A 17,689-nucleotide genomic window follows, 5' to 3' on the forward strand; every position below is an offset into this window, starting at 1 on the left:
TAAGCTTATGGGAACTTAGAATCTCCATTTGCCGGCCTGACGGATATGACTTTAGCGATAATACCTAGTTTATCTTCTTTATAGAAATTAGAATTTTCTCAAGTAGAACTAAAGAGGAATGTTTTAAAATCGGAACTAACATGGTGAAGTTTCCCCATGCATCCCTTCTTCTTTCTTCTCCTCTAAGCTCTGTTTCATTTCGGGCACCTCAAAACCCTAGAAACCCTTGGTAAAGTAGTTTGATCTTCTCTATCCCGAAAAGAAACACTATTAAGGGTTTATAGGCAAACCCAAATAGTCACCATTGGAACCCTAGATTTATTTACGAGGTTAGTTCTAGAATTTTGCTAGCTTTCACCCTTCTATTCTAGAAACCCTAGAGTTTTCTTGCTTTCTTGAACTCAAATGTCTAAATTTTGAAAATACTCGGATTTTCCAAACTAGATATCCCACCATGTCTATCTAAGATATATTGATCCAAATCCGTGCTTCTGATGAGCACATTCAGCTCCAAACTTAGCATATCTACATAAGACCAAGCGAAAACATCAATGGAACTATGAACTCTTATTGCATTCCTGTATTTAATGAGATTCCAATTTGGGTCATCTTCAAACCGTTGAGGTTTCCAATGTTCGCACTTTAAATGTTTTTGTGAGCAAGTATAACCATCCTTTCATGGCATTCTAAGGCTTTTAAGAGTTTTGGCTCATGTTTCTAATATTCATCAGCTTTTTTTAAGCTCATGAGGTCGAAGTTTAGTTCAAGATCTGAGTTACATGGTTCGAGATAAGAGTTATTCAACCTTAGAAGGTAATATGTAAGCACAGGGACATACATTTTTGGAGCCATTGAAACCTTTTTGGGCGAATTTTGTGTAGAACACAAAGTATCAAAAGCAACACAGAAAATATTTATAGGATTTTTATCTTTTGAACATTTAATGGATTTTTAAAGGAAAAAACTCAAAAACTAATTTTTTTTTCTTTTTCGAGAAGGGCCTTGATTCTAAGGCACCTTCAAAAACTTAAGACATAAAGTGGTTTTGTAGAAGCAACGATTAGATCATTACCATGGCTTAAATCACAAAGGATGGAGAAACGCCGCCAACTCCACGCAACAAAATAAAGGATCATTCTCTCTTTCAGGCACACATTTATCTAGATTTCTTACTCATTTTTTTCACTAGATTTTTGCTTTTGGTAAATGTGGTTTTTGCGAACAAGCATGCGCATATTTTGCAAACATTTAGATTATATATCGTGCATCCAATCTTCACTGGTCATACATTATATTAAAACATCATGCACATTCGCATAATATCGCACAATCACTTCACCTTACAATTATGTTAGAGAGAGACTCCAAGGTTCCATCTCCTAATAATAAATCTGAAACTACCATGTGTGACTCGGTATCAAGAGAGAACAAGTCTGTACAAAACCTGCCTTGCAAGTAATAACTTGTAACAGATGTCGTGCAAAACACACACATTTTGTCGTAAAGAAAACTAGTAAAAGTTTGTTGTACAACAGGACAATCTCAACCACCAACTTTATCAAACTGACACGAATCTAATAAGTTTGTCGTCTGTTGTTGGCCAAAACTAAAAAACTAAAAAACTAAACAAAAACTAAATGACTTTGGGGAGGAGCCAACCCCCTTGTTATCTATATCACGACACGTTCCATTATTAATTCCACCAATACTATATAATACAACAAAGCCCATGTGACATCAACGGTCTACCCACCTGCTCGAGCTGAACCGGACCGGCACGATCGGTCCGGAAGCAACCCGGTCCATGAGCCGAGCCGACGAGCTCCCTAATTTCTCTCTCCTCACCCTCCATCTCCCTTCCTCCTCCTTCCTCACCACAACTTTCTCAGCCTGCTCCTTCAGCTCCCGGACCTCCACCCAAAACCAATCGTCATCCGTCCATCTCCCGTCCGACGGCCGGTCCGCCCGGTCCTTGCACTCCTCGAGCCGCCTCAGCAGGCAGACCAGCTCGACCGAGTCGGCGAACCCGAGGGACCCGATTCGCTCCCCCAGCTCCCTGACCCGGACCAGGATCTCCTGCTCCGCGGTGACCATATACTCCTCCGCTACCCTCACCGCTTCCGATATTAGCTTCTTCCCCTTCACCGCCGCCGCCGACGCAGCAGGAGCGCGGGCGACCTCCTCGACGACGGCAACGAGGGCGTCGAGCTCTATAAGGAGGTCTCGGTTCAACAAGGATGCCAGGCGGTCGTTGGAGGAGGCGGGGTCGACAACGCGGTGGTGGTGAGAGGGGGGGAAGGTGGCGGTGGTGGCGGCGGCGACGAGGAGCAGCTCGAGGAGGCGGGCGAGCCAGCGGGACCAGGAGGCGAGGGGGAAGTCGGCGGAGGGGAAGGCGGAGGCGGGGAGGGCGAGGGGGTTGCGGCCGGAGGCAGGGTGGCGGAGGAGGGCGGCGGGGAGCTGGTCGCGAAGGATGAAGGCGCCACGGGCAAGGAGGTGGTGGAGGGCTAGAAGTGACTTGATGGCGACGGCGGGGTCGCGGGTGGAGTGGAGGCGAGCGGCGAGGGCGGAGATGCAGGCCGCGGCGGCGACGCGGGAGCCATGGCCGAAGGCGAGGAGGGCGGCGAGGTGGCGGGGGTCCGAGGGCTCCAAATGGTGGGTGGTGGCGCGGAGGACCGCCATCTGGGCGTCGGATGAGGAAGACAGGAGGCTGGCTTTGCTTAGAGAGGCCGTGTCCTTCACGGCTCCGACGATGCCTCGGAATCTGCGACCCATGGAAAGAGAGAGAGAGATGAAGAGAGTTGGGAGCTAAGCGGAGAAGGAGGTTGGAAGGAGGGGGTTGGCCATGGGCTTCCTAATTAGTCAACGGTCTTATGGGGTTTGAGGAGAGAATAGTCTTAGCAGTGTGTTTTGACTATAATTCTTACAACGTAAGATGATGCAGCGAACGCAGACATCTAGGGAAGTCGGAAGTTGACGATAACAATTCGCACAATGGATTCAGAGATACACCGTATTCATTAGTTTCTATACAACGCTTGTGCCTGCTTCAAGGATAGCTCTATGGATGTCAACCTCTTGGCCTATCTGCATTTTTTTTTTTTGGGTACATAACCTATCTGCATACCAACGGGGAAAAGTAATACAAAGAATATTAAAAAATGAAATCAACTGAGCTCAGATGGTAGTATGAACTAAGCATACCAACGTCATGATCCTCCTTTTATTTCTATTTTCTTGTTTTATTTTTTACCTATTTTATTTTCATTAAGATGTTTGATGGTCTCTCTTGCTTTTTTTTTTTGGTTAAAAGGAGGGAAGAAAACATACTGAAGAAGGTGCAATTTATAATCTGGCATCTATTTGCTTTGTAGTGTAGCTAGTAATGTGCAAATTCGAATTTTTCATTCAAAAAAATCATCTGCATTCTTTTCTTTTTCAATTTTTTGGTATTGCAACCTATCATAGTGAAAGAATAGTTTGTATAAAATAGTTTGCGCAAATGTTGACAGAAGATGTACTTATATCTTGCCATTTCTAATAGCTTCATAAAAGCATACATTATACACTACCAGAAAACACGCGTATAGTGACGGAGATTTTCGTCACTATACCGTGTTTCCGGTTACTAATACGGAATTTGTGACTGGAGCTTCCATCACTGAATTGGTTACAAAAACACGCGTCACTAAATTCTCAGTGACGGCGGCGATTCCCGTCACTAACCTTTGTGACAGAACCGCCGTCACTAAGCCGTTACAAATTCAAGAATTAAATATTTATAAAGAAATTACGTATTTTCCGTCACTATCCAGTTGCGGCGTTAGTGACGAAGGTAACTTGGTCACTGATTTTGTCACAGAATGCGGTCACAAGTTTGGTCACTGATCTGTCACAACCTTCAGTGACAGATTTAATCGTCACAAACATGGTCACACATTTTGTCACTACATTTGTCATTAATTCCGTCACTGACTCTCAAGACAAGGTTACCGCCACTAATTTGTTACAAACGCTCTGAGCAAAATCAATTTTTATCAACCAAAATCCTGTCACTAAGTTTATGACTGTTCGTCACAATACTTGGTAAATAAATTTAGTAACCAAAATTTGGTCACTGATCATAATCTAATAACCTGGTATATTTGGTACATTGATTGGCTCATAATAATAATAATAATAATAATAATAATAATAATAATAATAATATCATTAACAACAAAGGCATTCAACATAACGAAAAAAGCATTTAAAATATCATTCAAAATAGGCATCAACATGTTCTAAATCTATCTAAATCAAAGTCTAAAAATATGTAATAGAGATCAACAGAGATTTCATTCCTCCTAGGAATGCAAAGACCTATCATCTAAGGCAAAAACAATCATAATGAAGCATGATCAGCAGAACCAGAATCACCATTACTCTCCCGATCTGCATGCCTTGGTCCAAAGCCAATCTCTTCTCTCATCTTTTGAAGAACCTCCTCTTGCCATTTTTTCTTTTCCTGCTCAAGAATACGTAGAAGGTCTTCATGAGTGTATAGCTCTGGAGCTTGACTTGTAGAGGTGGAAGAGGATGATGATTGCCCAATAATTCCAGCGAGATCCTCTAGGGGACTAAAGCCATAGACATGGCCATGAGTTGGGACACCAGTTGCCTCAAACCACAAGTCATAATCACGTAGAGGAGCATCTGAGGTGGAGGCATCACCATATTTTTTGGAGTATTCAACTGAATACTTTGCCTGCCAGTTGATTTAAAAGAAAAGAAAAACATTATGGTGGATCAAACAAGAGATAAACATGAGCAAGCTCAATTTATTTATGAATCATAAAAAAATTATACTTACCATGACAGCTTCACTTCTCTTATCTACATATCCTCCCATGCCTTGCTTTGTCTTATGCGTCCGATTAAAAGATTCAACTATTGTTAGCTTCCTACCTAACTTTAATTTCTACAAAAGAGAAAAGAAAACATTCATATAATGGGCTGATTTGAGATGATTGAACAATAGTATAAAAATTATTATAGAAATCTAATTGAATAAAGATGTGTACCAGTCGTTCGTCATGATTGACAAATGCGATTGATCCTCCACAGTGTTTAGAGATGCTACCATTCTTCATGTTGTTTCTATTGTTTTTGTTGGCTTCTGATTTCTTCTTCCATTTTGGGGAGATCCAAATGTCAATTAGCTTATTCCAATTTTCTCTAGAGATCCAATTAGGGAGTTTATCACAGGCTCTATTTAAATCTCCTTTTGCTTTTAGAAGTTTTTGGCTTCTGACCCTCCCTAATGAGGTTGTCAACCGTCGCTGACAATGCTTGTTCCAAACTTGATGCACATGATGCAATTGTCCTGGAAGAATTGTGTGTATCTCCTAACAATATATAGGTCGCAAGTAATCAGACTTACTAATTGGCATGTGTAACAAGGGCAAAAGTTAATGATAAGAAATATAGATTAATTACATCATCTCAAATTTGTTCCACATTCCAACTTTAGCATGTGTAGGGACCTCCCTCCATGACAACCACGGACCATTGAAAAATTGGCGTATGATAGCAACAGCTTTGTGACTGACTTCATAATCAAGAAACCTGCAATTTAAAAAATATTCATTAGAAAATAAATTAAATACTTTAAATGCAACAAACACATAAATTCAAATTAGTGATAGAAAAAAGTGATATTTTCATACATTCCTCTTGTGCACCTAACAATCATTCCTCTTGTGCACCTAACAATCACTTTTCCATTTGCATCAACAAAGGCTTTAAGGGTTGGCTCTCGGCCATTGCTCTGTCTTGGATCAATCCCAAGTTCATCATTCATCCGATCCTCATTCATTATATCCTCATGATTTTGCACTACACCATTCATTTCTTCATCATTTATTTCTTCATTTGTATCCACCTCTTCAATCATGTCCCCATCAGGAATGTAATCATCATCATCATGACATTCCTCGACACGCTCAGGCAACCTAAGAGGTTGAGGAGGAACTTGAGTAGCAGCCAATATTAAAGCTGCTTTTCCATTACCTCTTAGTTTTCCTTTTTTCTTGGCCATAGCTGCACAACAATAAAAAGTTGTAGTTATTTCACAATGTAAATGTCAACAAATCCAATCAAAGTAAAGAACAATCAGTGGACCTATTGCTTTCCCTTTGCTCTTTCTCATATCTGCACAATTATAATTTATAAATCTAAAATTAGTTATATTAGCATTCATAAATATGCATGTTGTTTTTTAATCTTCCTCAGCCTCATGCTCCTCTTCCTCGGTTTGTTCATCTTCAAAATCTTCTTCTTCATCCTCAAAGTCCTCTTCCATTTGGTTAGTTGTCAACTCAATTTCTGCTGTATCAATATCTTCTGTATCTCTACTAACACCAACCAAAATGTCTGGATCATCAAGCTCATCTGTCATCGAGATTGGGTAGGAATCTTGTGGTTTTCTTCTTAATAAAAATCAAGAAAATTTTCTTCTATCCCACTAGGAGTGAACCTACCTCTAGCTTTTGTCTTAATTACTGCCCACCACAATCTTCGATTCTTCTTCTTACCTGGGTAACCAGTATAGAACACCTGATGTGCTTGTTGAGCTAATACAAAAGGATCATTGGTTGGAAGTCTTAGTTTGTAATTGATCTCAACGAGGCCATATTGAGGGTGCACTTTCATACCCTTATCTCTATCATACCAGTCATATTTGAATAACACTACTTTATTACCAACCCCAAAATAGTCTAACTCGATAATGTCAACCAACATCCCATAATAGTCACTCTTAAAGTCATTGTAACTGCTTTCCTTAATGCACACACCACTGTTGAAGGTTCTTTTATCCTTTCCATATTCTTTGGTGTGAAATCTGTACTCATTCACAAAGTAGCCTTTATAATATTTAACTTTATTCCCAGGACCATATGATAGGTCCTTTAAGCGCCCATCAACATGATTTTTACTGTCGTTAACCTAGCATGATAAAAATAATATCATAAGAATAAATCAAGAGAAAGTCTAATTTATTATTATATTTATGAATTATGTACTCACATATGACCTAAACCAAGCCGGAAACTCCGTTTTGCGTCGTCTTTTCAAATCTATTTGGCTTATATTTGGACAAGATTGCCGGATATAATCATCAAAATACCTACAAGACAAAAGCTATAATCACATATATTGTACTCCATATGCATTTTTAAGCATGATTATAATTAAGTACTTGTGTAACTCATTTTCCAAAAGGTTGAACCTCCTCACAATTCAGAAGAACATATAATTTAGCAGCACTAAACTCCTGAGTAGTCAAATGCCTTCAAAAAGGTTTCCCAAAAGGCCGACCTTGATGAGTAAAAATGGATAGACGATCCACGAGATCAAAATCCCCTTCGTCTTCATTACGGGGAACTTGATTTAACCTCGTTTGTATAGAAGGCTCAAAATAATGCGAACAGAAAGTTGATATTTCTTCTATGATGTAAGCCTCGACAATAGAACCTTCAATTGATGCTCGATTCTTTACCTTCTGCTTTATATCATGCATAAGCCTATAAATAAGATTAATATGTTAATTTCTCAAATTTAATGGATACAAAGAAACTATTTAATGGATTTATAGAAATTATTATCTTTCAAAGGGGTATATCCATCTGTACTACACGGGCCCCCCAACCTTAGCTTCATAAGCTAGATGAACAGGTAAGTGCTCCATTGAGTCAAAAAATGCAGGAGGGAATATCTTCTCAAGTTTGCAGAGAGTTACCACAATATTTTTCTCAAGAACCTCCATATCTTGGACACGCAAAATTGTGTTGCATAAATATCTAAAGTAACAGCTTAATTTTGTCAATGCATCCCACACTGGTGCTGGCAATACTTCACGGAATGCAATTGGAAGCAATCTCAGCATGAAAACATGACAATCGTGACTTTTTAACCCGTAAAACTTATAATCATGCAGGTTAACACACTTCGATATATTTGAAGCATATCCATCAGGGAGTCTTAACCCTTTCACCCACTCGCAGACCTCTATTGCTTGGTCTTTGGACAATACATAGGAAGCTGGAGGCTTAACTAGCTTTCCATTAACAAATTGAATCCTCAACTTAGGACGCTTGCAATACAACTCTAAATCTTGCCTTGCTTTCACATTATTTTTAGTCTTCCCTTTTACATCCATACAAGTGTAAAATATATTGAGAAACACATTTCAAACAATATGCATGACATCTAAATTGTGTCGAATAAGTAGTGTATGCCAATAGGGCAACTCCCAAAATATGCTCCTTTTCACCTAATTATGATCTTTACCGAATCTAGGAATGGTGTGCTTAGGAGCTCTCAAACCAAAAGTTATATTAGGCAAGGCAGAGACCCTATTTTTCAACTCCTCACCAGACAGTCGAGGAGGTGGGGGGTCTGTCTTAATTCTACCATTGAAGAAACCATCAACTTGGTATCTGTATGCATGGTCCATGGGCAAGAATTGACGATGGCAGTCAAAAAAAGAAGTCTTCCCACCATGTTGTAGTGTAAAAGTTTTTGAGTTCTCCATACAATATGGGCATGCCAACTTTCCATGCGTACTCCATCCTGAAAGCATGCCATATGCAGGAAAATCGTTGATAGTCCTCAATAAAACTGCCTTCACTTGAAAATTCTCTTTTCTAAAAATGTCATAAGTGGTGACCCCTACTTTCCACAATATTTTAAGTTCATCAATCAAAGGCCTAAGCAAGACATCGATACTTTTGCCGGGGCTCTTAGGTCCAGAAATGACTAAACTTGAAAAATGTAGGGTCGTTTCATACATATTGATGGTGGAAGATTATAAACTGTTACGAAAACTGGCCAACAAGAATAAGGACGAGCTGATTGGCTAAAAGGGTTAAAACCATCCGTACGTAATCCAAGTCTCACATTACAAGGCTCGGTAGAAAAGGATGGATGAATGCGGTCAAAGTGCTTCCAAGCCTCCCCACAAGCAGGATGCACCATCTCATCTGAATCACCTCCCTTCACATGCATGACATGTTTTCAGCTGTTCTGCTTGACATAAAAAGCCTCTGAAGTCTTGGTGTTATTAGAAGATATCGCAACCTTATATAAGGAATATCTTTTCTCCTACCACCACCATCATTTCTTCTAAGTTTATATCGAAGATGACCACAAATAGTACACTCAATCAAATTCTCTGTTTCCTTATAGAATAGCATATAATTATTCTCACAAACATTAATACTTGTATACTCCAATCCCAACTTCCGAAGCATCTTCTTTGATTGATAGAAATCAGGGGGCAATTTCTCACTTTCCAGCAACATATTCTTCACTATTTTCATGATTCGATCATAGCAAGATATACTCATATTAAATTCAGACTTGCAATTTAATAATTGACTAATAGCATATAACTTAGAGTGTTTTTTACACCCTTCCCACAAAGGTACTTCTGCATCTTTCAACAAAGAATAAAAATCTGCAGCATCCTTGTTTGGCTCTTCCTCATGATTAACTTCAAGTACACTCCTCAAATGAAGTTTCTCTTCTGGACCCATAGCTTCCATCACCATGGTTCTATATTGCTGACCATGTTCACAACCAACATCCATTGATGTCGATGCTTCTACTGCACTTGTACTTACAGGAGCAACTGCACCAAGTAACTCCCCATGTGCAAACCATGTTGAATACCCCGGTGTAAACTCCTTTCTCAACAGATGAACATTGACCGTATCACGGTTAAGAAATTTCTGGTTGTCACATCTTATACAAGGGCATCTAATCTTATCACCACTACAATACTCTAACTGAGTAAATACAAACTCAAGGAACCCTTTAACTCCATCACAGAACTCAGCTCTTATATAACCATTTTCACTAAGTCGGTGGTACATCCAATTACAATCAACTGACATAGTTCCTCTAAAAATCAAAAAAATAAAACAACATAGGAAAGCCTAGAAAATATTAGAGAGATGATAAAAAAAGAAAACAACATAAGAAAAACCGGACCATTAAAAACACAAAAGGCAAGATCATAAAAAATGTAAAAGAAACAAAAACTGGTATGATATTTATGAAGATGAGAAGTTATCATAAGCATGACAAAAATAAGTCATTCAATCTTGTCCCAGCATCATTGACATTAAAAAAGCATTCAATCTTTACAAAAAGCTGAACATAAGGAATTAATCTTTACAAGTTATCTGTTCATTCATCTAATACCAGCAATATTCAAAAAGCATTTAATCTTTACAAAGACAAGAAATACAAGTCAAATCATCCAAATTTATATATGGAATACTATCTGCTTCACATAGAACAAATGTCAATATACATGATCGCCTCTGATGCTAGGAAAGCATGGTACTTCTCAGCAAGCCTTTTGACCAGCTTCTTGATTGCACATTGGAAATAAGTCACAACCATGAAGCAACACCACTTTCCACCACTTTCCATTTTTCCTTGCAGATGAACAATGATTGTAGAAATGAATAACATGACGAAGAAATTAAAATCCATGAACTTTACAGAGTCCCAACCCATCAACCCTCAAAATTACAACAGCTTATTTTTCAACAGAGCTTATTTTAAGATTACAACAGAGCTGGCAAATGGGTTTATTTTAGACATCAAAGGTGTAAAATCCATGAGCTTATTTTAAGATTACAACAGAGCTGACAGAAGAAACCATCAAAGGTCTAAAATCCATGAGCTTATTTTCATATGAAATTACAACAGAGCTGGCAAATGGGTTTAAGATTTTTTAAACAAAGCTTATTTTAGACAAGTCTCTCCACTCGAGTTGCAAGCAAGTTGGGCTGCAAATGGGTCTATAATAATCTACTGATTCAAGCGAGTTGCAAACAGAGCTTAAACAGACCATGATTGAACAGACCATGATTGAACAATAATAGAGCTTAAACATAGCTTAACAATAATAACAGAGCTTAACAAATGGGTTTAAGATTTTTTTTTTGTTAAATAATTCATTGGGTTTTCAACTCGAGTTGCATCAAGAATAATCCTAGCATATTAAAATGGGAGGGGGGCATCGACGGATCCACAGGCGGAGATTAACACCTTTGCATTCTTAAGATGAACTATGTCAGTTGCTATGCCAGATAATGACTAGATGAAGATGAACACAAAGAGATGCAAACACAGGATCATGTATATAATCGAAAGGCACGGCGATCAAGTGCGGTGCCGGATCCACAGGGGGAGACCCTCGGTAGCTTCCTTCCCCCTTCCTCTTCCTCTTCTTCGTTTCTTTTATTTTGTTATCATGGGGTAAAAGGAAATGGGGTTAGGGTTTACCTCCGGGAAGAACCAGTTTAGGGTTCTGAAAACCCTAGCCGACGAGCAAGAAAGAGGGGGGCGTCGACGGGGTGATGTAGCCACAAGTTTGGTCCCGGGTGAGAAGGAGATGAACACAGGCGCCGAGCAAAGAGATAATGAAACCCTCGGTAGGTTAGGGTTTACCTTCGGGAAGACCAGTTGTGGGTTCTGAAAACCCTAGCCGACGAGCAAGAAGGAGGGGGGCGTCGACGAGGTGATGTAGCCGCAATCGGGAGGCGTGATGTAGCCGTGGTCGCCGTCGACGGGGAGACAAAAATGGTCGGCAAGGGGGAGCCGGAGAGGAGAGGCCGGAGGTGGAGGAGAGGAGACGAGATGGGAAGCCGCGATGCCAAATCCCTAACTCGGGACTCGACTAAGTCGGTCTGCAAGCCAAATTTCATATTAAACTATTTTTTATCTATAAGGCTGATTGGACTAAGTCGGTTTGCAAGCCAAATTTCATATCAAACTATTTTTTATCTATAAAGCTGATTGGACGAAACTTGCAGAAAAAAATATTTTTGAACTATAAAGCATGGTAAAAAAATTCCAGACCTTCTTCCAAAATCCAATCCCATTGCAGGAAAGTTGCAATAGGGGTGCAAATGGGTCATGGCCGACACCATGAGATTTGAAAATGAGAAGAAGGAATTTGAGTTTTCTGGAGAGCGATTGGAATTTGGGTTATCGAAGAAATTTGGGCGGAACGGCGGGCACACTTAGTTTCATTTTGGATTTTCCTCCTTTTATCTTTTTTTTAAATTTAGATTTACTCAAAAATAATATTTTTAATATTTTTGGAATTAAAAATTAAATTTGGTGACGGAAATTTTTGTCAATAACCTGTCAACGCCAAAAATAATTTTTAAAAATTTATAAATACTTGGGTTACGATATTTGTGACGGCTGAATTTGTCACTGTCTGGTTGCAATTTTGGTTATCATATTGCTGACAGATACCCCGTCACTATGATGGTCACTAAGTTTTGGCGCCCATCCTACCCGCGCATTCTATGACCGGTCTGTCACTAATCGGTCATTAAGTTTACACCACGGTGACCAAATTTTTGTCGGTCACTAATCAGTCACAAATAACGGTCCGTCACTAATTTTCCGTCACTATACGCGTGTTTTCTGGTAGTGTTATAATTTAAAAATATTTAGAAATGCTTGAAGATTATAGATGGTCGCTGCAGTATTTATTATAAAGTTAATATATGTTTATTTGTGAATATTGGAATAGGAACTAGCTATTTGTGCTAATATTTCATTTACTTATTTGAGTTGATTTTTCTTAGCAAGAGAAGGGCTTCAAACAAAATAATTTTATCAAGCATTTGATCAGATGGTAATATCTCCTACAACTCGAGTAAGAGGTCGGGGCTCAATCTCAGTAGGAGACAATCTGAAAAATGGAGCCGGTATATGCTAGTAAAGAAAGGAAAAAACCTCTTTTAGCATAAAAAAAGAAATCCTTCGATATTAACTTTATTTAGAATATTATTTACAATCTGAAGATATTTAGATTTTTGACAAGCATATTCCCGTCGTGCATCAGCTTCCATTTTTCATCATTCATAATCATATATTTAAAATCCAAAAACAACTAGTTTACTTGGATTTCAATACAATATTTATGTTGATACGCATGTAGAAAACACGAAATATATTTCAATGACTAAGTAGATTATGTTAGTTCCTACCAAAAAATATAGACAATGCCAATTATACCTCAACCGTTTCTATATATCCAAAGCACATAATATAAAAGCACTATGTTTTGTTGCATATGAGAGGGAAAAAAATAAAAAAACGAAGGAAATGTGTACATCATCGTCCAACAACAGGAGGACGGATAAGGTAGCGTGACTACTGAGACCAAGTCCTTGCTGCTAGTCTTTGTCAACTTAATGTTCAAGTATAATTTCCGGCAAGTGGCATCCTGTAATATCCTGATATGACAACAAATGCTCTAAAGCTTCTCTTAGCAGTGATTTCACAAATAAATATCTAAGAATGAAAAAGTAAATAAGATAAAAGTGCATAATTGCAAGCCAACAACCCCAAGAAATTAATTTGGAGTGTATTTGGCTCGTCACAGAAATTTTAAATGAGAAGCAGAACGATTATATTCCTTAATGTATTTAGTTAGGACTGAAATTAAAATTAAAATCTGCATAAAATTTGAATATTAAATTAGAGTCCGAATTAAATTTTACAGGATTGAAGTATTTCTATTGTTTCTTGGAATCGAAATGGAAATGAAACTTTCTAACCAAATAGCTAGAATAGGAGCCAGTCATTCACCTTCTTATTCTAGAGCTCAACTCTCTCAAATTAAATATAGCCTTAGTATGAATAATTTGCAATCCGAGAGTTCTAAATTATTCCTCGCTTGAGATCTAGTTATAGCCTTCCAAGATCCAACAAACGTGTTTTAGGTTTAAGATATAGACCTACACATAAAACCATTCACATGGTGCTTGTCTGGAGGTTTTGAAACAATTTTTTTATCAGGTGTAATTGAGATTGTCTACATATGATTCTATTAAGACCACGATTAACCTGGTTGGAGTTTGAGACTTAATTTAGGAGCCGTGTCTTACCCAACGAGTTGAACTCTGGGTAAGGGATGGGCTTTAGATTGAGCCAGGTCCGAGTTGTATTCATGTTAGGATATTTACTTGCCTTAACTTCTGGATTGGTATTGGTGGATGCTACATAATTTACTACTACTTTTGAGCACTCTTCTTGTAAAATGTTAAGAGCCACTGATGGAGTTTGTGAAACTTGTGAGTTTCATTTTAAGATTAAAATGGATGATCCACCATGCGATCAAGCCATCTCATTTGCTCTCTTGGTGGTATCATGCTTTAGTAAAAGTGAAATCAACTGGATTAGTTGCATGTTTGCATGTAAAAAAACTTGCGTGTATTGAGTAAATATTATTGTGAACGCTAACGAATCCGCAGCAAATCAAGGTGCATTGGATAAGGCATGGATTAGATAGGCACCTCAAGGAGTCGGAAAAATATCTAGCGTCCAACGTATAATAAGAGATTTGTCATTTATGTGAAAGATATAGAATTCCAATGAAAAGAGAGAGAGGAAATGAAAGATGGGGACAGGTCTAAAGTGGTTGGGCTGTTCCTTTCCTCTAATTTGTTTCTTAATGGCCCGTGACATGGGCAGGATTGTGGTTCATCATCATCATCAGCAAATGGTGACACCTAACTAGTAAACTACAAAACGATGCAACTTGTTGGGCCTTGGTTGAAGGTTAGAGATGCAAATGGGTCGGATCGGGTCGGGACGCAGAATTGAAAATCCAAAATTATCCAAATTTCAAATAGGTCGGATTTAAATTTAGTTAACCCAGATTCGATCCAGAAAATAGAATGACTCCAATTTTAGGATCCGGCCCGACCCCACGGGTTCTTCAAAAAGCGGATCGGTCAGGTTGGGTCATGGGTGAACTCAACCCATTTGCAGCCATATTGAAGATATAGAGAACAATTAGTCCAAGGAGCTGGCCTATTTGCCGCCTTTATGATGGGCCTATAATCTTTGGTTATTGAACACATATACTAGAAAAAGAGTAATTGTCACCTTCCCATGCAGGGAAAGGAACAGCGCGCCTTCAGGCAAACTCCTGTTGCTTAACAACCGAACATTATGCACATATTTGAAGCTTAAAGCTAGGATCTAAGAAATATAAACTTACATAAACCTGTTCCTCGTTCGCAAAAGCAATTGGCAGCCCGAGTTGCCTCAATCACAATATATATGTGCTGGATCGGACAACTTCAATGTGTTACAATCTCTTGATCTAATCCAGGGTTAACTTACTGTCAGATTGGGTTATATGGTAAAGGAATGAAGAAAAAAAAGAAAAGAGACTTGGAGAAAGTCTTGTACCTGCCAAGCAAGTTTGAACAAGAAAGAATAAGAAAGGAAGACTTGTTCTGACTAAATCTTTTCGTTTCCGGAATAACTCATTTTTTGTTTTAAATATTCTAGCAAACTGGAATAGCAAATTGAATAAGCATTCCAAAAGAGCTAACTCTTTCTTGTTACATTTTCTTATTATTATCGCTGAGAATTGACCGGCCATAGGTACCACAGTGAAAGGCATGACAACGCTACAGAGCTCGATAGTTGACTGCTTTGGTTTAGATTGGGAAAGTTAAGCGATGCTTGGTTGCTGCAGTTGAAATTCTTGTCGGATGACAGTGCTCCAACATGAAACAGCATAGAGCTAAGAGGTCCTCTAGCCAGAAGGCGTCCGAGGGGAGACCTCCAATGTCTAAGGCCCTGTTTGGAGAAGCTGTTAGCAGTAGAGCTGTTGGAAGTAAAGCAGTCTGAAGTAGCGCTGTTATAAAAAGCTATTTACTGTTTGGTAACTACATTTCTAAAGTGGTGTGGTACTTTAACATGTGTTTGGTAAACAAACTGAGAAAGTACTTTTGCATGATAAAATTATCATAAAGGACATTGCATACTATTATACAACAGAGCATAATAAAACATAACATATATTAATACATAATATACGATATAGTCTAATATTACTATAATGTAAAATAATATTATTATAATGCAGTAATATGACATTGTATAGCATAGCATAATACTCATATAATTATTAGAGTAAATTAATTTTTCATAATATAACATAATATTAAATTATTTAACACAACATATTAATGTATTATGATATAATATATCATAATATTATATAATATATTATAATATTATATAATATATTATAATATTATATTTATAGTATAATACAATAATAAAGGTATAAAATATTATAATTATTAGTATAAATTAATTTCTCATAATATAATATAATATTAAATTATTTAACATAACATATTAATGTATTATGATATAATGTAATATAATATTATATTTATAGTATAATATAACAATAAATGTATAAAATATTATAATTATTAGTGTAAATTAATTTTTCATCCTTCTAAAGATCATTTATCTCTTTAATAAATTATCTATTCACTTAACTATTTGCAATGGTAACAAATTTACCATCATAAAGATCAGATTATTTGCCACTCACTCATTATTTTTCTTTTTATTTATTTATTTATCTATTTATACGTTCATTTGTATATATATTTATTTATGCATTTATTTATTTATTTATTATTTTATTCATTGAAATATATTTATTTATTATCTTATTTATTTATTCATTCACTCATTCATTTATATACATATTTATTTATACATTTATTTATTTATTTATTTATTTGTTCTTTTCTTTTCTTTTTTTTTCTTTTTTTTCTTTTCTTTTCTTTTTTTTTCCTTTTTTTTTTCTTTTCTTTTTTCTTCTCTTCTTCTCCTTCCTTCCTCTCCCCCCTTCTTCTTTCTTCTCCTCCCACACGGTCGGCGGCGCCGGAAGGGGGCCAGGATGTGGCGGCCGCGGGAGGGGGCCCGGCGGAAGGGCGCCGAGGCGGCTCGCCCGCCACCACCGTAGGTGAACATTGCCGCCCCACGACTTCATTGCCATGGGGGCTTCGCTGCAACTGGGACGCTGCGGTCCTGCGGCTAGGACGCCGCGGCCGGGCTCGGCGGAAGGGAGCCGAAGCGGCTCGCCTCATAGCTCTCCGATCCCGTAGTTGGGACGCCGCAGTCCTGCGGCTGGCAGAGGCCCGACACTCCACTGGCCGGCGTGACCTGCGGAGGGGTCACCGGCCACGGGTGGTGGCCGGCGTGGTGGCTGCCACCGTGGGCAGCTACGAGCTGCCTCCCAAAACAAAGAAAAAAAAGGGAACAAGGGGCAGCGGCGTTGAGAAGAAGAAGATAGGGAGGGAGAGAGAGAGGGAAGGGTGAGAGAGGAAGAGGCGGTGGGATGGAGGGTTTTGGGAGAAAAAGGATCTTTTAAATAGGGGTATTTTGGTCAAAAATACTGCTTCTCGACAAAGTTGAAAATCGCATTTTTGGAAAGCTCCAAAATGGAGCTTCTTCCGAAAAGCTGTTTTCAACTTTTTGGAAAAGCTAAAACAGCTTTCCGAAATTTTTACCAAACACCCTTTTTCATCCAAAAGTACTTTTGGAGGGCCAGAAAGTGCTTTTTGGCCCTCCAAAAGCTCCCCCAAACGGGGCCTAAGTCACTGTAGTTATCAGAAAATAGAGATAGTCTCTCAGTCTGTTAGGATATTTTTCTTGCTTACCTCCTCTGCCCCCTACTATTTTATGTATAGTTGGTGGAGGAGCTTACCTACCACCAGAGAATTAGGGTACGTGAGTTGACCAGAAGTCACTAGCCAAATTACAACTTAGACATCAGATGTAAATG

The 17,689-nt window shown here is 38.4% G+C and overlaps 3 protein-coding genes across 3 annotated transcripts; all 3 read right to left on the bottom strand.

Moving 5' to 3' along the window:
- Positions 1-1,434: 1,434 nt before the first annotated feature.
- LOC120108246 (putative clathrin assembly protein At4g40080) lies at positions 1,435-2,942 on the bottom strand. The gene has a single exon (XM_039121831.2). The coding sequence runs from the start codon at positions 2,770-2,772 to the stop codon at positions 1,738-1,740; it is 1,035 nt and encodes a 344-aa protein (XP_038977759.2). The 5' UTR covers positions 2,773-2,942; the 3' UTR covers positions 1,435-1,737.
- Positions 2,943-4,323: 1,381 nt separating this feature from the next.
- Positions 4,324-5,247, bottom strand: LOC148699739 (uncharacterized). The gene is made up of 3 exons (XM_088712689.2): positions 5,061-5,247; positions 4,850-4,957; positions 4,324-4,744 (listed from the first exon to the last, which is right to left on the bottom strand). The coding sequence occupies exons 1-3, from the start codon at positions 5,127-5,129 to the stop codon at positions 4,382-4,384; spliced, it is 540 nt and encodes a 179-aa protein (XP_088568815.2). The 5' UTR covers positions 5,130-5,247; the 3' UTR covers positions 4,324-4,381.
- A 3,788-nt stretch (positions 5,248-9,035) lies between these two features.
- On the bottom strand, positions 9,036-9,935 carry LOC103695613 (uncharacterized). Its single transcript, XM_008776981.3, has one exon. It carries the CDS (start codon positions 9,933-9,935, stop codon positions 9,036-9,038), a length of 900 nt encoding a protein of 299 aa, XP_008775203.3.
- Positions 9,936-17,689: the final 7,754 nt, after the last annotated feature.

This window comes from Phoenix dactylifera, chromosome 7 (assembly GCF_051530095.1).
Source record: "Phoenix dactylifera cultivar Ajwa chromosome 7, Ajwa_hap1_PhDact_Kaust_v1.1, whole genome shotgun sequence".
NCBI classification, from domain to species: Eukaryota; Viridiplantae; Streptophyta; class Magnoliopsida; order Arecales; family Arecaceae; genus Phoenix; species Phoenix dactylifera.

Coding starts and splice junctions, on each gene's coding strand:
- LOC120108246 (XM_039121831.2), bottom strand. CDS start 2,772: ATGGGTCGCAGATTCCGAGGCATCGTCGGAGCCGTGAAGGACACGGCC.
- LOC148699739 (XM_088712689.2), bottom strand. CDS start 5,129: ATGAAGAATGGTAGCATCTCTAAACACTGTGGAGGATCAATCGCATTT. Junction 4,958..5,060: donor TCAATCATGACGAACGACTG/GTACACATCTTT, acceptor TCTCTTTTGTAG/AAATTAAAGTTAGGTAGGAA. Junction 4,745..4,849: donor AGAGAAGTGAAGCTGTCATG/GTAAGTATAATT, acceptor ATCAACTGGCAG/GCAAAGTATTCAGTTGAATA.
- LOC103695613 (XM_008776981.3), bottom strand. CDS start 9,935: ATGTCAGTTGATTGTAATTGGATGTACCACCGACTTAGTGAAAATGGT.